The sequence below is a fragment of the Anarhichas minor genome, unplaced genomic scaffold (assembly GCF_050575085.1).
Source record: "Anarhichas minor isolate MPS153535 unplaced genomic scaffold, ASM5057508v1 ptg000051l, whole genome shotgun sequence".
Taxonomy (NCBI): Eukaryota; Metazoa; Chordata; class Actinopteri; order Perciformes; family Anarhichadidae; genus Anarhichas; species Anarhichas minor.
In genome coordinates this window covers 6,545,243-6,566,011 of record NW_027466497.1, presented here as the reverse complement: position 1 = coordinate 6,566,011, position 20,769 = coordinate 6,545,243, and the positions used below count along the sequence as shown (strand labels likewise).

The window sequence follows — 20,769 nt, the reverse complement described above, 5'->3', positions numbered from 1 at the left end:
CAGCCTGTGACAGGATGCAGGGTGGAGGATATGGGCAGTGGTTGTAGGGTGGGCTGCTACAGGGCTTTAAATCCCCGGCAGGACATCTTAAAGGAAGCTTTACAGGTCAAATCTCCTGTCATCCGATTACTGACTGCTCTTTACTCCGGGATCAGATACACAGGCAGGGAGGGAGATGTGGAGTCTATGTCACAGTCAAACATCAGCAGCTCCTCCTCTGCGGTCCCGTTCTCTTACTTGACAGAAACGATAATGTATTTGTGCGCTCACACATGAAAAGTTTCTGCTCTCAAGTGAAACCGTTCTCCAGAAGAATTCCAAAAACAATTGAAAAAGTGTATCAGTAAGAAACAAAACCCCGTTTTGCAATAGCCCCCCAAAGCAACATCGAGCCTGCAGCATAGAAATCTGCTGGCCTGAGTGAGCCGGAGGACGTCGGGCCCTGTGTGACAGTTCAGGCTGCAGCTTACTGCTGCCACACCTGAGGCACCAATCCTCTTTGGCAGCTTCCCTACAATCCAAAGATCACCTTCAAAGGGTTTAAGGAATCATTACTTTGGATGCAATTCTATATACTAAAGAAAGTATTAGGAGCCTGCAGAGTGGAGAAGCTTTCTCGTGCTGGATTTTACACAACAACTCAGAAGTGAGCATTGGAGGGAAAGCTCATGCTTCTACAAAATCACTGCAACGTGCGGTTGCAGCTACATTTCGTGGTTAGCAGGAGGCCATGTGCGGAAATAGTTTACCATAACTCTCCTGAGTTGCACGGTGAAGCAATAGTCCACTTCCTGTTTTTTTTAATTCACACAAAAGCAAAGGAAATCCACTTCCTTTCTTTCTAGTCTCACAAAGTTAGAGGACGCAGCTTCACAGCGTTTCGCCGCAGCTCCAAATGTTCTACAACAGCAGAGGAAGCACCTGAAAAGAGGAAGCGTAGAAGAAGAAACTCACCTTTTTCCACACACAACGTGGTCAATTCTCTCCTTCTGCACCGACTGCAGATCCTGGTCCCCTTTGAAGTTTTTTTAGATTCCACAATCCCAGGGTGCTCGCAGGCTCCTCCGACGCTCTCCCCCGGCAGACTGGTAGCAGTTTACTAGTGAGAAACTCTCTCTTTCTCTCTCCCTTCCTCCACAGTGAAGAACAGATGAGGATTGGAGGGGATGAGGGAGATAAGGGATGAAGGGATAAAGCTCAAAGATGGAAATAGAGAGGGAAGGTAGAGGGAGAGAGAAAGACAGGGAGAGGGGAGCCTGGCGAGAGGAGGCAGGTAAACCGATTGGAGCAGGAAAATTAGGTTATGAGGTCAAAATAAAAGAAGAAGGCAGGAAGAGAAAGGGAACAGCTGGAGGTGAAATGTGAGAATATGAGAGAGGAGACGAAAGACTGTGCAGGTTTGCAGAGAAACTACACCTGTTGCACTTGGAAATTAGGCCCTGAGGGAAGGAAACTGACACATCAGCCATGCACGTAATAAAATATGAAAGAAAGTTTTGTTTAATGCGACGAGCAACCCGTATTTATGTAGGTGTAATGACTGCAAACTAAAAGCCAGAACAAAAATTAAAAAATGCAAAAATGAGCCTAATTCCAACAATTTTAGTCATCCTAAGGAAGCAGCACGTAAGATCATTTGTAACCACATATTCATACATTAGAGACATTATTTTCATTTCTTCAGTTCACTTGATTCTCAGGATATGTCCCTTGTGTCCCACGACAACAGAGAGGTGACATTGTACTCTGAATCCTGGCATTGCAGTGCATGTTTTCTGTCAGGATGCAGGAGCGGGGATGGATAGTCTGGGGCGGAGGTTGACATGGGTGAATTGGTTTTCGCAACGCTAATGAGCTGAGCCCGGTTAATCAGGGACTAATGGGATATCCGGGGACGGGCAATCTCGTTAGGGAATTAGAGCAGGTCAGGCTGAAAGTGCGTCACACCTGACACACAGCGAAGGCAGCGAACGCAAGTGGATCAAGAGTCAAATGCAGAGTTTTGCCTCAGAAATATGGCAGCTGCTTTTTCAAACTGTAATTAAAAATCAAGAGACAGTGGGACCATCCAAACTTAATTTTATAAGGCCAAATCATCAGCACTTTGGAAGTAATTTCTTCTCCACACTGGGTTCAAACAAACGGAGGTCAGATATATTTGGATGCCGACAGTGAGGCAGGAAAAGAGAGAGGTTTTGATTCGATCCATGACAGGAAGTAGAGCAGGTGTTGCTCTCCAATGAGAGATGATCTCTTTGGTCCGCCCCCTCCTTGACATCTTGTAATCTGATTTGTGGCTTGAGGGGAGATTTTCTTTTTCTTCTTCTTCTTCTAGGAAAGGTGGGGAACTTCTCATAATGTGTGTGATATTAATCACATCCCTAAAGGAATAGTTCATTTCTCCCCCATCCATATAGATCCTCTTACAGTTTGTACACAACGATGACGTACGTTACGGAACAGCGACGGAGTGCAATAGCTTGTCAAGCTATGTGAGGGCATTAACCACCAAAGATGGCGATTGCAACCTAAACAAGTTCACCTTCCAGATCCGAGTAACGTTAGTGAGTGAGTAGAACACATTAGCAAGAGGCCCCATATTTAGTGTGTATCAACATGTGTTTGGTGGTGAAACCCAGCGTGTAACGTGACACCAGAGAGACATTACCAGCTTCAAGTCACTAGAGGATCCAACTCTGTTATACATTCATGACAGAGACTCAGAGGTTTGACTTTATTCACTTTAAAAATGGGCGCTACAAACAGTCCAGTGATGGTCAACCCTTTCAACAGCTTGCAGCCATAGACGCCGCCGGTTTAACGAGTGAACATGTTAACTGGTGACTCTAAGATGCTCTCAGTGTCGGCAGCTGTTGAAAACACCAACAGAACATGTAGGTGTCCTCGTAGAAGCCTTCAATCAATTAAAAATACATACTCATCTCTGTTTATTATCTACGCCAACCATTTAAGCAAGTTACCACGAGCAACCACGGACTCATTCGGCTGAAAGTCACCAGCTAACACGGTCACTGGTTAAACTGAAACACCTGTTGCTCTGAAACGATCCTGATCCTGTCTGAATTCTGTAGAACTTGAGTCCGTTGCTGGAATATTGACTAGGACAACAGATCATGCAACAACCAGATATTTGATGTAACATTTTTTATGTTACTTGTCCGTCAACATCGTCTTTTGGTTGCACACCAGACATGGACAGTGGTCTCCCCGTTCAGAGTCCTGTGTTGGCCAGTATATCCACCATGTCCCCCTGCTTAGGTAGAGTACTGCAAAGTATAATTAGAAATGCATTTAAAATATGTCAAAAACAAACGTAATCTGGGAGGAAATAGGATAAGATAGGAGAAAATAGTAAAGTTTTGTTGTATAGTAAATCACATTTTTGGGTGGCAAGGAAACTGTTTCTACATATATACCTGGAGACACATGACATGACGCCTGACATGCTGTCAGTTTATGAAGTTACCAATATTTTGGGTTGTGTTTTTGTCCACCACATGGACTTCTGTCCAATATTCACTTTTCTTTTTAGCTCTGGTACGATCTCCACCAATTCCTTTATGAAATATCTGTCGTAGCATAACGAGCGATAACGTCCATACAGGGAGGAGGTCACGGTGGATGGATGGGTCCAAAAACAGAAGACTTTTACCCAGAAGACTGTTGTTTGAGTCCCATTAAAACCAGAAGTCAATGTTGACTTATTTGTCACATAACTTCTGTACTTAAGTATCGACACGTCTGTAGCTACATTAACCCAAACCGCGAACCATGTAGTTTTGCTGCCTAAACGCTGCAGGAGAACTGTTTGTGTTGCGGGACATTCGTAGAAGAAGAGATGGAAACCAACAAAATAAGAATTTATTTCTGTTTGTGGTCGTCAAGACACTAAAACCTCCAACGTGGTTATCAGCCGATATCAACATTTTCCAAGAGACAACTTTTTAGATGAGCTCAATCGTCTCCGTTGACGGCGTGCCAATTGGCTGTTTTGTATGCGTAAGACGTGAACTCACAATGTCAACCTCTCTGCTCTGTCAGCTAATGTGTCCTCGTTACTACACTGCAGCTCTAAGCCGCAAGCCTTGTCCTCATTGGCTGGAGATCCTGCTAATCCAGCGTTTGACCTCATGCTTCATGCTGACATCATCAGTGGTGTTTGATGGCCTCCTCTAAGGGGGACTTTGAGAGTAAGCCTCACCTTGCGCTGTGTCTCTTTTTAGCAATTGACGCAACAGGTTTTTAGAGTGCTGACATTATTCAGGGACATATTGTCCTACAGCGAGGCACTCAAGTCCTTTCTGCTGCTCAGGTTTATTTAACTTTCAGGCACTGCATGAGGTTAAGTGCAACATTTCATAGATTATAGTCAGTATTTAAAATTAATTCATTAATGGTTTCAGAATTTGCAAACAAAAGTTGTGTTACACCATTTTTTAGGTATCAGATGTGTGCGTCTGTTCTTTGAGTACATTTGTGTGTGTGTGTGTGTGTGTGTGTGTGTGTGTGATACGTGCTCCACTCTCTTCTTCTTCTATGAAAAGATATATTTGACAAAAGCCAGAAAGTTTGTGCATCAGACAAAATGTTCTGCGTGAGTTTGTCTTATATATTGATTTTGAATGTACAAAACCAAACAATCAGTGTAAAAAACGCACACAACAACTCTCTTGTCAAGGCGCCAACTTTGTTTCCTACTTCCCAAAAGAGTTTGTTTTCTTTAATCGTATTTTTAACTTTCAATTAACCAGCTTCATTTTGTTCAATTATTTGTCATCATTAAAAAAATGTGTTTGTGCAGGATTGTGCAGCCTGATCTGAACACATGTTTATCCCCCGTGTGAGACCTGCTGTGTATTGAAAAACGCTGACAGCTCAGATGTTTAAGAAACATTAATTCGGCCACGCAGATGTTGTAACTTCAAGTCCCACGTTGTATTTCTAGCAGCTCTCAAAGCACAGTTTTTACATTAAAGTTCAATCAGGAAACTATAGTATTAGTAGTTAATCCCCCATCTTCTTTCACTTAGTATGAATCGGAGGAATTATGCAATATGCACAACTTGTCTGAATGTACAAATTGGCACCTCACAGAGTTGAGAATTTTTGTTATTTATTTCCATGAATGCAAATACATTTTTTTAATGTAGTTCATGTACAAACCTTTAAAACCTTGAAATACTATTTTGCCTTCTACATGATAGTTACTGGAGACTTTATGGGTGATTGTAGCTGAATGATTTGAGCACCATGTTTATGCTTTTTGTCCCCCTGCATTTTCTGTTTATGCTTCTGAAATAGACATTTTCTTTTCGGGTTCCTGAAACTGAAACTAGAAACAGGTCTGTTGTTTGATTTGTTGAAGGGACACTATTACTCCCCCCTGTCTCTCTCTCTGTGTCAGCCTGTAATCTGGGATAATGGACTGTGACAGAAGAGGGCTGGCTAACTTCCTGATAACTCGCTGTGCTAACGAGCTCAGGAGGGAAGGAGCAATAAAAACCGTGCACACAACAAACCCCACATTTGGCTTCTTCATTCAGGGACACTCTCAGCCCACTTTGACAAGACAGGAAGTGGACGAGATGAAGACAATATGTAGGGCTTCAAGTCCAGAGAAGAAGAGACAAAATCTTAACCCGTCAATCAGACAGTCAAAGCAGCTTTACATTTTTTTTCAAAACGCTTTCCATACTTTTATGAACCAAAACTGAAACTTTTCGCACCAAGAAATACATAAATTCACCATGAAGAGTTTAACAATCTACTAAAGTTGCTCTGTACTCTATTTTCTTTGCTATCTTTAGGTAAATGTGGCCTGCAGACTCCCACCCATACACATTCTACAGATGGACTGCTCGTGTTGTTAGTGCCACCTGCTGGGCAAAAACAACAACAACAACAAGGATGACAAGGACGATGAGCAGCGAGACTGAATCAAAACAGTAGAGATGTGAGTTGTAACACCAAAGAGAAATCTTTCCCATCGCACATAGTACTCTGAAGCATTGTTCATACAATTAAATAAAACACAAGTAATGTGAGACAAAACAATTATCATTATTATTTATTTACAAGATCCACAGGACATGTTTCTGCATAATTTCAAATATTTGATTCACGTTACATTCAAATCGAAAACAAAAAAAGTATGAAACTTTATTTAAAAGTGCATTATATTCAAAATGATCATTCTTAATCACACGTGTGCACAGTCACCATCATGATACTTGTACAGTTAACATACATCTATTATAAACACTAAAAAGTTAATTTAATATGTAAAAAAAGAAATGACAACATTGATAATTATCTTGAATCCCTGATCAAAAGAAAACAAAACAAAAAACGAATCGTTTATGTAGTAAAAGACAAAGAAACAAAAGTAAAACCTTATGAAACACCTTTGGTAACATAAAGCCAAAGAAGCACCACAGCCCTCATTCGAGGAGGTTCGGTAGTTATGATCTGATACTTGATGGATAATTATTAGCAGTGGTATTATTCAACCCTGATAATTGAGTCTTCCTCTCAGGCTGCAACATCCTTCAATTTACAAGGAAACGTGATGAAAAAACCTCTTCAGTCTAACTGGACTTGATGTGAAGTTCTCCAATCTAAATGTTACCTTTGTGTTTATTTATTGTACTTCTAAAGACCTAAAAAGGAACAGTTCCATAATAATCTCATAGGAGTTTCTTTAAAGATGCAATGAGTAAGATTTGGCCAGATACTCAAAACAAATAGGGAGCAGCATTTCACCTCAGGGTCCTGTAAATCTCAATTTACAGTCAACTACTAACTAACAGCAATGCAAGAAGACACACCAATTCAACCAGACTGCTGCTATAAAAAACAACTGCCGAAGCCACACGTGAATATTAGTAACTCAACATGACTGTAGCTCTACTTCCTCTCATGTTGGACTGAGGACTGGACAGACCAGTGCTTTTAAAACAATAAAAGGAGAGAAGTTCATTAAATTTCATTCATCTCATATTCATCCCGTAAACCTGAAATATCTGACTGTATTGTGTCAGTTTTTAAGTTGCTCTCATGCCTGCAGGGGACAAACTACAGACGACCAGAGCGGCGCTGATGTCTCAGTGTGGTACGGCGGAGCTGGCGACGGCGGCCATGTCTTTCTCACAGATGAAGGGCAAGTACATGGTGCAGGGGGCGTCGTACCAGCTCCGGATCGCCACTCGCTCCAACACGAGTGTTTTCACAATGTAGCCACAGTCCTCGTTGATGTGGTTGTTGGGCTCGCCGACCTCCCAAAAACTGCAGTTAGTAGAGGGGGAAAAAAATCACCTCGGTCAACAATACAGTCAAAGGGTAGTGAGTAGAATTGTAAACACAATACTCAAAATCGCAGCCAGCGGGTAAAAGCCAACGCCAGAGTCAGTCTAATCTTGAACCAGCTTTGCCCGCTTGTCATTTTGTCTCATTTTATTTGTGTTTTTTCTGCGTTGTGTGCATCCTCTTGGATGGGCATTTACAATCGGTCACCTTGTCGCAACGTTTTCATTGAGGCCCAGAAACGTCTGGAACATAATCATATAAGAAAAGAGGGCAGAGCCTCTGCAGATACAGACACACATCGAGTGGGTCACGAGTTAATAATAAGGTGATGAACGAGTCTCAACGTGTAAATATCTGGATGTTCTCCGAGAAGACAATCTGTCGAACAAATGAGAAGTTTGGTAAATTAGGTGTAAATTATAGAATTATCTTTCGGCAATTGAGTGAATAAAGGTTAAATAAAATGAAAATAAGTGATGATGATTAAGAAGACTTACTTTTATGTGAGTCTATACACTCATGAATCAATTAATCCTACTAATTTATTTCTAGAGAAGCTTACAGGATACAAACATAAGAGTAGCAGCCCGCGTAAAAAGTGGTTAAAGGTTCAAGAATAAAGGTTAAATATTACAGTAAATATGAAATCACCCAGCAGCAAGCTGAGCCGAAACAACATGAGGAAAAAAATAACGAACATCTCAACAGGAAAAGAGGAAGGAAAGGAATGCAGGAGGCAAAAGAGGAATGACAAAAGGTTTGACATTTTCAAAATGAGGAAGAGAAATCAGATGGTTATTAGAAAATCTGTTGAGTTGGCAGAAGATGGGAACGAAACTTCACTGAGAACAAAATATTAAAACAAGCGGGAAGCCAGACTAGAAGATGACTTTGCGTTTTAAAGCAAAATGTACTTTTCCACAGTTTCTTCAGACTCATTTGTTTTTCATCAGAGATCAGAGGTCAGGGTTCACCTGCCGTGAAGCTCCCCGCAGCAGTTACATAAGGCTGCTCAGAGCTGGTGTTTCAGCAGGCGGACATGATCTGGGCCTGCCTCCAGCTGTTACCTCACATCTGTAACATCTAGAACCTTTAACTCATTGTTTATGTACTTAACATCGATGCCTCACATTACTACGATTAATGTAAATACAATTAACTAGCAGTCTAACCAGCAGTCCAAAACCACAAAATATTCAATTTATAATAATGACTATAACAGGAAAAAGCAGGCCAGCCGTCATTCAGAGAGTTGGAAATGTAATGTAGTTTAAATGTGGCGATACGGTGCACATTTCATCTCTCCTGGAGGATATTCATCGCGTTGTCCCCGAAAAGTGCCAGAAATAGTTAGCTGGAGAGATTGTCTCTCTCGTTTACTAAAACCTTTGACATCTGCATCCCTCGATGCTGCTGGCTAAGAATAAGGATCACATTGGTTTCAAACCGTTAATAGCTTTAAAGAAGTATACTTTTCCATTGCCTGGGTCCAGACCTTTGAATCGGCCCTGACAATTCTGTTTTTGGAGTCCAGAAACTTCACTTCCTTTTTTGATTTTTTTCCATTCAAAAATGTTCTGCACCTCAGGGATGACTTTCCAGTGAAACAGGAAGTATTGCGTTAGTTTGCACTGAACAGCGTTTATTTGCCTCGTCTGCTTCCCCCTTTTCCCTCCGCTGGCTACATCTTCCCCCTCGCCAGCTGACTCTCTCCACTCGGCCTCGTTCAGCGTGAACCAGTCCAACAACCGTCACAGTGCGGCTTGCAGACCCAAATCTGTGCCAAAGTCTGCAGGTCAGTGTTCAACAGAGGTCCAATGGTCAGTCAATGTGTGTGTGGGTGTTTGTTCAGGTATGTGTGAATCACAGACAGTCTGCAGCCACAGGAGTGAACTCAAAGTTTGGGCAGAAATGAACTGTTCATAACTCCACTTATCGACCAACAGAGACTCAGTCCTTTCAAGGCCACTTTCATCTCCTGTATCTTCTTTAATACCTTGTGAAGTTCCTCATAAATAATAAATAAATACAAGAATGAGTGAGAAACTTTTGTTTATTGTACACTTTTGTATGTATTGCAGGCTTTAGTAGCTACACTAGTCATTGGCAAGAGACAAATCTTTATTTTTTGACAATCAGTCAAGTTGTGCCATGAATATCTCATATGATGTTTCTCAATTTAAAAGATAATTTTGTATGTCCGGAAATCTGCATTTTTTTGTAAAACTTTGAAAATACATAATTAGAAATACTACAAACCCAAAAGTCGCGGAAGTGACATCTCTTTTTAAAAACTACGATGTGTTTACCTGCTTTATGGTCTGTTTGACTCTAAATGGAGCAAATGTACTAAATGAACATCATGCTGTATTGAAGAAGACTTGAAACTAGAGATTGAGACCATAAACTCATGTTTACAATGTTTACTGAGGTAATAAATCAAGAGAGAAGTAGAGTCATTTTCTCATAGACTTCTATACAACCAGAGGAGTCGCCCCCTGGTGGACACTAGAGAGAATGCAGCTTTAAGACACATTTCCGCCTGGTTAGGAGGCGAGATGAGTTGTAAAAGAAGTGAACCTACCCTCCGACGAGCGGGGTGTCATCCACCCATTTCCACTCATCCTCTGTGTGCCCGTCAGTGATCCCGAACCAGTAGGAGTTCCAGTGGCCTCTGGGAAGATGATCCCACAGAAACGACTGAGAGGAAACACGCAGACAAAAGAAATGTTGAAGTGCATCCAAGGAACGCATTCATCACTGGTTGTTTTTGTACAGCAGATAGACAGCTCAATTGACCGTCACATTGCGACCGTGCAGCTCGTGTCGCACACTGTACCTGCTCCTCCGCTGTGTGGATGATGGCCAGGTAAGCTCCTTGGCTCTGGCAGTACGACTTGCTCTCGGGCCAATCCCTCGTGGTTCTGGAGATGAAGTAACAGCTGTTGTTGAAGAGATGCCAGTCCACGGGGCAGACGATCGGGGCCTTCGTCGTGGGTTTGATCACCTCAGGAGCTGATGAAAGAGAGCGATTAAGCATCCGGGAAGCAGATCAGTGCGGTCCTCAAAATGCACAGTTCATCCTCAGTAACAGTCTAGAAGTTTATATGTGTGTGACCAAAACAAACCCATATACAAATATGGAGCCGTCTACCTTTAGTGGCTATCATTGTGTCCAGTTTGGCCAGAAGCTCGTTCTTCTCTTTCTGCAGCTGTTTTTTCTCCTCCTGCAGCTGTTTTCTCTCCTCCTGCAGCTGTTTTCTCTCCTCCTGCAGCTGTTTTTTCTCCTCCTGCAGTTTGCTGATGGAGGCAGTCAAAGCCGACGTGTCCGAGTCCTGCGTCTGCTTCTGCATCTCTGAGGTCACTTCTCCATCTCTCTGAGGTTTGTTCTTATCTGTGGAACATATATGGTAAACATTATCAATTAACTTAAAGATCATTGAAGAGGAACATCTTGGAAAGTATGAAAGTATCTAAGTTCCGGATCACACTGCTTTAAGCTAAAAGTTGACCTGAAGGATGCAGGTGAGTGTTTTTATTTGTAATTTAGTCATTTTAATAATACAGCATCGGTAGTCTGCAAAAGGCGTCTGATGACACCCTCGTCCACATGTTTGTGCTGGTTGAACGCGTGTTGGGAATGTTGGTACACCGCTAGTGTCAGAAAAACTCCACAGGGTTCCTTTAATGTATTTAAAAAAAAACTTTAATACCAAAAGCAATAAACAAAATGAAAGACATAAGTATCTGACAGTTCGCATACTCACAGTGTGCGGTGACGGCTATGATGGAGATCAGCAGGACGGCACACAGCGTAGCCAGGCAGATGGTGGCGAGGCGGTAGGGCCCGGGGCCGCTCGGCCTGGGGATCAGTCTGATTGGGGAGACTGGGTGAGCTGGAAGTGGGAAGACGGTAAGATTGTTTATCAATCTAATAAATCAAGTTTTCTGGATATTGTATACTGATACATAGAGCTAAATATCAAGCTCGTTTAATGTGAATGTTTTTTTGTCCCGGTGGCAGCAATTTACTGCTGTAACTTGTCTTGCTTTCTCACGCCTGACATAATGCTGGTTTGTATGTTTTCACTTCGGAGTGTAAGTTTATGAACACAAGTGCCCTAAATGAACCCCTCACTGCACGTGACCGTGCTGCTGTACTGTTGCATTAAAGGAACTGCAACAGTTGTGATGCATGAAATCAACTAAACTGAAATCAACACTTTTAGTAGAGATGTTCTGCAACCATTTTTCTCTCCCGATACTGATTTTGATACCAGAACTTGCGTATACTATGATGGTATGGTACCGGATCTTACGCGTCGTGGCCCCTCCAGCTCTTTACAATGTCTTCATTTACAGGAGAATAACTCAGAGGAATCTACTCTGCTCTGTTCAGACTTGTGAAAAAGCTGTCAAGTCAGTTTCTGGGATGTTGGAGATTTGGCTGCACGACAGTGACGGATTTGATTTGTTTGGACACGATACAACCGTCACCAGGCGGGAAGATTTATTCCCACACAGATTTAAGGATTTATTGTTAACGCTGTTGTTAGGCTGTCAGTGTCTGATATGAACTGACGTTCATGATATTTAGTGAATACGGTTTGCCAGAAGCAGTCTGACTCGATTTTGTCCATGAATCATAATCCACGTTTTTTTGTTACATTTAGTCAATAAATTAAATGATCGAGAGCTGATTCCAAATCCCAAGAAGAGTTTGTGTGGAAAAAAAAAGTGAATGCAAAGTTACTGGCTTCAACCCTTTGATCTTTCACCCATTACTTAAATATCCTTAAAGGTCTTTTACTCTATTTTAGCTTTAGTTATTACTAATTTAACATCTGCATGCTAACATGCCCACAAGGACAAGTTCATTTTTACACTATTGCGGTACTTTGTATGGATTTTATGTTGTAATGTGTGTAGTGTTTGCTCTTTGTAATGCACTTTGCACTTTTGTTTTGTTTTGAAAAGTGCACTATGAGACAAGTTTAAAGCAGAAACAGTTTCTGACATTTAATAGACCAAACAATGAATCTATGAACAGAATATTAATTACATTAATTAATTAATTATTAATTGCAAACTAAATATTTACTGCATTCTACTGCTGGATGACACAAACAAAGGTGTGCAAAACTGACATTAAGGTGAAATAACGTAGCTTGCGTGTGTTTTGATTTGTGTAGTGAATCCGGTATTTTACACATTCTGTCTTCAATAAAGCAGCGCGTGAACTGAAAACAGTCAACAAGAGAGACTCAAATAAAAGTAACTCAAATATTAAGCAGCAGAAGTGATTTTAATTCTCCGGTGAAGACTCAGCAGTTACATGAAATACTTTGAGTACTTACCGCTGAGCCCCACATCTGGCCTGCGGTTCAGATCGTCATATGCGCCCTCGTCGTCTATCAGTTTGGAGTACATCCCCTCACAGGCCAGGGAGCTCCCGGTGGACGACATTGCAGCGGTGGAGGAACAAAAAAAAAAAGTATTGATATTACAAGTTTTAAAACAAGTTTCTGTGTGGAGTGAGAGGGAAAACAAAACTCCCAGTCAAGCTGTGAGTGCCCCTCCTGTCCCTGTTTCTACTCTCTGTAAACCGTCTCTGCTGCTGCATGTTGAGTCAAGCACCTCGAAGAACAGCCCCAGATGTGTTCAGGTCATTTGTGTCAAAATAAAAGCTCCAACGATGCACTGGTGCTGCATAAGTCGGCCGTTGAGTAAATATCCTTTCTTAAACTCCACTATTTAAAAAAACAATGATACCACTATTGTGAAGGCTTCACTGCACTTTTTTTCGTATTCAACATTTGCGACATCTGAGTGTTTTGCACTCAGATGTCGCAGAATAAATGACTTACAAATGAATGGACGTAATGTCGTCTGCCTACCAACATATTTTACAAACAAGGACTACTGACAGGAATAAAGTACTGCAAGAAACAACTATGTCAACTTAAAACATGAAACTTTATGTTAGTAAAGTCTTCTGAAGAAAACAAACAAACAGATTAACATCATTAGTTTAGGAAAGTTGCAGTTAATTTGCATATTGTGTTAAAGAAAATGACAGAGTGCAGGTCTAAGAACAAATGGCATGAAAACAGCAAGTCTCTTATTTTGAAGGCAAAGCTGTGAGTTATCCTGTCTTGTTGTGGTGTGCTTTAAGTCGCTTTCTGACGTTTATTATGTCACGTTATTTACGGTAAAAACAACAAAACATTGACTATTTATTTACAGGAAGATGTGCAACAGTTTCCAGTGATTTGTTGTGTTTCTGTGTGTCTGGTCTTCACAGTGTCTTCTGGATGAATCGATTTATGATCCTTCTCAATCAACTCAAGGAAAAGAACAAAATAGATGAGATGCATTTGATTGCAGACTAAAATAATAGTAAAACTGTTGTAAATCTCTACAGCTGTTATGGTCACGTTTTCTCATGTATCTTCACTTTATTGTTAACAATGCTAGCAGGATGTCATGGTGGGTCTGTGGGCCTGTTTGGTCCAGAGTGAGATATCTCAACAACGATTGATCTCCATGACATTTGGTACTAACACTCATGTTCCCCAGAGGATAGACTGTGACAACGTTGATGTTCGCCTGACTTCTCATTTGGCATCAGGTCAAAATTTAAATTTGTTAAATTTGTACTTTTTGGTTTAGTAGATATTTAAAAACAAACGTCAGTCCCACCAGTCTCGACTATACCTTGTATTTAGTGCTAATTAGAACATTTTTACATGTTAACGTGCTACAATCAACAACAAAAATATGAGCCCTGAACTGGATGGATAAGGAGCAGAGGAATGAAGACGAGGGTCCGGATGCACAATGGTGAAGATGAGGAGAATTTGCTCATCAGCCTAAGTTGAATTTTGTATTAAGTGCCAATTAGCAATATGTTAGCTTAAGCCTTAGGTATAGTTAGTTTCATATTTTATGAGAACGTTTTTTGTTTTTATCGCATCTGATTTGAAGTATTTACGTCTCTTTTTATCGATTCATTCTCCCAACTGGTATTCCATTAATCAATATCTAAATCCCTACATTGATTTGTCGTCTGTTATTTTGCGGGAGGCCACGCCCTTTCTGCTGACTGTCACAGGTATTAGGTGTTCAGACCTGGTTGGTCCCATCTTCTTCACAGCTGCTAGTGCAGAAGAGCGCCTCCCTTCAACCCCATGGCCATCTGTGAGTACTGCACCTGTAGTAGATAATAACGACATAATAATGATAAATAATAGACCTAAAAGTTCAGATAATTGAATAGAACACGACACATAAAAGCTGTTATTTCTTACTATTGTACAAACTGTGTGTCAACATAAAAAACAGCAGATTTATACACATTATAGAGCGATTTAACAGGAGCTTCATTTTAGTGAGTTCCAGTTGTTTAAATTCTGACCTTGCTGCAGTGATTTGAGAAGTGTGGTCAATTAACTGCTGCTTTTCAGCTTGGTGGTAAGATATTTTATAGCTTTAAAGCTTTTTGTTGTTGTTGTCGTTGTACCTCCCTGTTCCTGGGTGGAGTTTATAATGATGATGCTTTGTACATTGCTTGTATTGTTATTACAAATGATCACAGAATCCAATCAGAAACGTAATAATGAAGTGATAAAAAATTGAAAGACAAAGAAGATAACAGTTTTTAGTTGCTGTCCTTATTTCCCTGTTATTTGGAAAACAAGGACATTAAATATCAAATAACCACAGAGTGAAGATGAAGGTCTATCCGACTATGATGAAGCTACAACTGAGACTTTGATGAGTCAGTGAAGAAAATATCAATGAATAGTTGAAATACCTCAACAAGGTCTGACCTTAAAACAATGCTAAACTGCTGTCCTGCTTCTGTAATCAACAAAGCTTCCCCTGAACATGAAGCAATGTCACATTTGCACCAGAAGATGTCACCATTAAATAATATATGAAACTTTGAAACTCCAGCGACAGCATGGTTCAAATGGGATTCATATGAGCAACGGAGTGAAACGACCACAGACCGTAATGTAACTGTTACAGTAACGAGAATCAGAGGGTTGTTTCTGTTCCCTTTCTCATTTCCTCCACCTCCATCTGGACCGACTCTTCTAACACAGCCTGGTAGGTTGAGAACTTTATTTTGATAATAAGAGATAAGGTAATATTAAACATATATATTATATATATATTATATATATACAATAATTAAAATATGTGTCATGTGCATTTCATGGAAGATAAAAAAATAGGAAGAAAAAAATGTTGCATTTATAACAATTTAATTAGAATGTACAACGACCAAAAATCTATTTCAAGTTTTATTCTTCACATGTTCATAAAAATACGTGCAGTTATACTGTTAGTGTATGATGATGGAGAAGGATACAAAATTATAAATATATGAAATAAAGTATTAAAATGCTTAAGTGTGTATTGGCTTGGCAAAGTAAAAAGTAATACTTACAATGGTATTAAACATATAGCATAATTAATTACTATAGTATATATAGTGAGAGGGAAGTCTGGGTCAGCCTGCATGCTTGGCCTGTTGCCACCGCGACCCGACCCTGGATAAGCGGAGGAAAATGGATGGATGGATAATTACTATAGTATAAATAGTATTTCCTGACATTCTACTGTTATATTGACTTTATCGTCAGTCAAACTTACATTTCTTCTATTTCTATGCAGCTGTTGAGTGAGATCAGTTCCTCTGCAGCTGAGGAGGTTTTTGTACGACGGTGTATCACTGTGTGAATGGGAAGCTGTAGCCACTCTGTGAACAATAATAATCTCCTGCATCTTCAGTCTGAACTCTACTGATGGTCAAAGTGAAGTCAGTCCCAGACCCACTTCCACTGAAACGACCTGAAACTCCAGTATGACGATTTGTAGCCTGATAAATCAAAAGTTTGGGAGATTCTCCTGATTTCTGAAGGTACCAGTGAAGGTAGATACTAGCAGTTGAACTGGCTTTACATGTGATGGAGACAGTCTGTCCTGGAACAACAGACTGAGGTCCAGCAGACTGAGTCAGGATGATTTCTCCTGATGAATCTGGAAAACATGAAAAAGAGCAGAAGGGTTATTGAGACAAATCCAGTTTGGAGAAAGATGATCAACATCCAAACAGAAGAGTCTCATTTCTTTAACATGGAGAACAGATGGAAGAAGGTCAATGCTGCTTGTTTCACTGTTTCTCCATCACAGCAGAACATCATGGTGGTGAACCAAAGTGTTCAGAAGAGAGTCTCACCCTGAACAAGGAGCCCCAGGGTGGTCAGCAGTAGAGTCAGTGACATCATCATCGTGCTGCCGGCGTGTCAGTGTCTCTGAAAGGCCTGGACAGCCACTGATCAACACTGGCCTCTTAACGGCTGGGAGCAGAGAGGCAGGACACATATGCAAACACACAGAGTCAGTGAAGTGTAGCTGTCCTCAACACTCCATCATGTTTCCTCCTCTCTGGCTATTTAAATCATGACATAATGGAGGGAAAATATCATGAGATCCAGTTTCATTCAAGCAGTTTGAAAGGCTGATGTAAATTATGGTATGGAAGAAATGTAAGTCTCACTACATATGATCATTTTAAATTCCTACCAAGATTGATATATTTCTTTTTTCTATCGAGTACAGAATGTACGAGTGATGTAGAAGGACCCAGATCCACCACGGATCTCATATCAACTTCAGGTTTTTGTCTTATTTTAACCTAATGTTAAGAGAGTCAGTCTGAGGTTATAATATCAGCTATAATAACAACATGTAAATTGATTCTAGGAAAGACAGTTTTGTAGATGTTTATCAAGTCAGGTGAACAGAAAGGTGCTTCCTGCTTTCTAGATGATCTGTAATTTCTTTGACATAAATACAATGCTTGACTTTTAACTACTTTATCTCAGTTTGATGAAATGTGGTTTCCAAACAATGCAAAATATTACCTGCACATTTAATAAGCGGAGAGTCGCCAAAAAAAGCTGCTGTATCATGTGATCAGATGAAAAAAGGATAGAAAGTAAAATGAAGAGTTAGTGGCAGGTAATAGGATGTCATCAGCATACAGGCTGATCTTCTGATGGTGTGAGTGAACAGATACCTGAGATGTTAAAGGACTTCACTGAGGAAGAAACACGTGTTTTAATGCTAAATACTGAGAGTGGTGGAGAGACAAGTCGTCCATAACTAGTTCATCTTCACAACTATATTTGTATTATATATATATCGACATTGAGTAATCTGTATAGACCAGATAACCAACTATATAGAGTGTGTTTGTGTCTCTGTGCTTTTGCAGGTCTTGTGGGGACATAAACCTGATTACAGTCACATTGTGGGTACTTGCCTTCCTTATGAGGACAAAAGGCCCTTCTGCATCACGTAAAACATCACATTTTAGACTGAAGACTTGGATTGAGGTTAGAATAAGGGATACGATTAGGCTGGTTGTGATTATGAAGTTAATTCCCAGAAAATGAATGTAAGTCAATGTATTGTTCCGAGAAGTCATAAAATCTTCTGTGTGTGTGTGTGTGTGTGTGCGTGTGTGTGTGTGTGTGTCTTCAGTGAAGTGTATCAGTCTCTGCAGTAGCTTCCAGCTGCAGCAGTCAGTTCAGTTTCTGTTCAGTCTGACTGAGGGAGGTTTTTGTACGACGCTTTTTCACTGTGTGAACACATACTGACTGTTGATAGAGTGAAAACTCTGACAGTAGTAAACTGCTGCATCTTCAGTCTGGACTCCACTGATGGTCAGAGTGAAGTCAGAGTTTGATCCACTGCCTGTAAAACGATCTGCAATCCCTGATGCTCGAGTGCTAGTATAATAAATGAGTAGTTTAGGAGCTTCTCCATCTCTCTGTTGGTACCACTGTAAGTAGCTAGTGCTGTCAACCTTCGGACTGGTCCTACATGTGATGGAGACGGAGCCTCCCACAGCAGAGCTCACTGCTCCAGGCTGAGTCACTGTGACCTGGCCTCTGGACTCTGAGGACACAGAGACAAACACATAAAGCAGCGTCACGGTTTAGTCGGCTTCATTTCAGAGGGACGGATGTTGATAGAGGAGAGGAGTTTGATTCTCTGGACTTTACCTGTGAAGCAGCAGCAGAGGAGAGTCCAGATGAGGACGCAGATCAAAGTCATGTTTGTGATGAGGAGGATTTCTGTGTCTTCTGCTGTGATGAAGGACAGCTGTCAGTCATCCAGTGTTCAACTCTCAGGACTATAAACTCTCCCAGAGCACTGGAGCATGGTGCTGCTGATGCAAAGTGGCTCTCTATGGAAATGCTCTGACTGACTCCAACAGGGACTTGGATTACTGTGATGATGCTGTTTATCAATGGATCAATCACTTCATCAGAGTATTGATCAGGAATGTGTCAGTGCTCATTTATAAGAGTCTTTGCTTTGAGTTTGATGGAAACATTTTCTTCTGGAATGTTTTGTAAAATCTCCCTAATTCACTACAACACACATCAACATCACTGTGGGACGGATTTAAACACAAATATTGTTTTTAATTTATCACGGTAAAAAAAAACATGAGTTTATGATAATTATTTACATTTGTCAGGATTTGTTGGAGAGTTTTTCTTCAGGAATATCTTGATCAATCATCAATTGATTTTGGTGAAAGTCAAGTTAATATTGCTCATAGATGTCTAACATTTCTAAAATAAATTGTTAAATACATATGTATCATTTCTGAACCAGTTTTTAGTCAGTTAACCATTTATTAAATGCAATGTGTAAACTGTGAACGTGTTTGTTGAGTTTGTTTGTGTCAGAGTCAGAGAGCGTGTCTCTCTACAGTGAGAGGTTTTTGTACGGCGGCTCAATGACTTTGTATCACTGTGGTTGACTTTTGGTGGAGGAACCAGACTGGATGTTGGAAGTAAGTTTCTGCACAATAATACTAAACTAATTATTCTAAAGTAATGTTTTAAATGTAGTTTGTGGATGTTTGAGGCAGATGAATACATCTTGTTTTAATCGTACACTTTTAGGATTCATGTGTTTATTTCTGCTCCTTTATCATGGAGACTAACTCAGAGCAGCTTTACTAAACATGTATTTACTCATTCCTCTCCTACTGGAACTTAAACAGCTGGAAATGTAAAAAAGATAAAACTTCTACAAATGTTTTAAAAACATTTTTTGTTTCAACCTCAATTAAATCTGTTTTAAAACAAATTCAGAATATTAATGATTCAAACTGAATTGATCTAATTGAAGATGAAGATATTTGAAAATGTGCAACACTTCTTCATTGTGTCAAATATTGTTTCCAAATGTTTAAATCTTTGAACAGTTTTTATTGATGACTGACATCCACATGAAGAACGTTTGATTGTAGTCACTTCATTTTCTGTACTTGTAAATGTTTCCTCGAAATATTTATTAGTAATGTTTAGTTAAGGTTTCTGATGATAAAGATTTAATATTCGTCCACATATTGATGTTTTATCTCCAGTGTAGTTTGATATATTTCAGCTCATTCTGTATGATGACTCTCTCTGTGCTGATATGCATGAGAGGCTTCTTAAAGGGAAGTGAAACAATGTGTGAGTGAGTGACTGGTGGAGCAGAAAGAACATCTGACAGAAGCTCCTTAAAGGAGGAAATCAACTCTCTCACAGTGAAGGTGTCCACGTGTCTGGTGTTTGATTGACAGCTGTGTGGTCCCTGTCCTCTAAGCTGATTGGTGTCTCCTAGGTGATGTCCCTCCCACCCTGACGGTGCTGCCCCCCTCCAGTGAGGAGCTGCAGCAGGGGAAGGCCACGCTCATGTGCCTGGCCAACAAGGGCTTCCCCTCAGACTGGAGTCTGGCCTGGAAGGTGGACGGCAGCAGCAGCAGCAGCAGCAGCAGCTGGGAGGAGAGCAGGAGCCCCGGGGTGCTGGAGAAGGACGGCCACTACAGCTGGAGCAGCACCCTGAGGCTCCCTGCAGACCAGTGGAGGAAGGTGGGCTCTGTGACCTGTGAGGCCACCCAGGGCTCCCAGACTCCGCTCTCAGAGACACTGAGGAGAGACCAGTGTTCCCAGTCTTGACCTGACTCACTGGGACTCTGCTGCTGGTTTCACTCTGATACTGATCTCTCTCTCTCTCTCTCTCTCTCTCTCTCTTTCTCTCTGTTCCTCATTAAATGTTTCAACATAATGGTTTCTTGCTTTTTGTATTATTGTTTGTTTTAATTGTTCAAAACAATAAAAATGTCATCAAATAGTAATGTCTTTGTGCTCTTCATTAATAGACCAGACATGACTTATTTCTGTGACATATATTTTATATCAGGAATACTAATCACAATAAAGGATGAAGCCTTAATAATTACAACAATATCCTTATTTTATATTCACTTCTTCATACTTTAAGGGGAACATGTTCTCCATGGTTGTTTCAGGTTTGTTTTGTTATGAATTAACTTTGGTAACGACACATCATTAAAAG

At 40.6% G+C, this 20,769-nt stretch overlaps 1 protein-coding gene and 1 gene segment (V, D, J or C); one reads left to right on the top strand and one right to left on the bottom strand.

Moving 5' to 3' along the window:
* Window positions 1–6,072: 6,072 nt before the first annotated feature.
* On the bottom strand, window positions 6,073–16,318 carry LOC142931460 (uncharacterized). Of its 2 annotated transcripts, none has more exons than XM_076075380.1 (7): window positions 16,300–16,318; window positions 12,684–14,539; window positions 11,094–11,222; window positions 10,481–10,720; window positions 10,166–10,341; window positions 9,911–10,026; window positions 6,073–7,305 (listed from the first exon to the last, which is right to left on the bottom strand). In XM_076075380.1, exons 2-7 carry the CDS (start codon window positions 12,790–12,792, stop codon window positions 7,125–7,127), a joined length of 951 nt encoding a protein of 316 aa, XP_075931495.1. In that variant the 5' UTR covers window positions 12,793–14,539; window positions 16,300–16,318; the 3' UTR covers window positions 6,073–7,124. The 2 variants fall into 2 exon arrangements, with proteins under 2 accessions (XP_075931495.1, XP_075931494.1); XM_076075379.1 differs by lacking the exon at window positions 16,300–16,318 and adding an exon at window positions 15,785–16,051.
* A 3,619-nt stretch (window positions 16,319–19,937) lies between these two features.
* On the top strand, window positions 19,938–20,544 carry LOC142931462 (Ig kappa-b4 chain C region-like). The segment is given in 1 exon segment: window positions 19,938–20,544. A coding segment is annotated over 1 exon segment (264 nt).
* The last annotated feature ends 225 nt before the right edge of the window (window positions 20,545–20,769 follow it).

Bases quoted from the DNA above. Each gene is read 5' to 3' on its own strand.
- LOC142931460 (XM_076075380.1), bottom strand. From the start codon at position 12,792: ATGTCGTCCACCGGGAGCTCCCTGGCCTGTGAGGGGATGTACTCCAAA. The intron at 11,223-12,683 runs GTAAGTACTCAA...TCCCACTTCCAG, and splicing joins GCCAGATGTGGGGCTCAGCG to CTCACCCAGTCTCCCCAATC. The intron at 10,721-11,093 runs GTGAGTATGCGA...TATGTTCCACAG, and splicing joins CATAGCCGTCACCGCACACT to ATAAGAACAAACCTCAGAGA.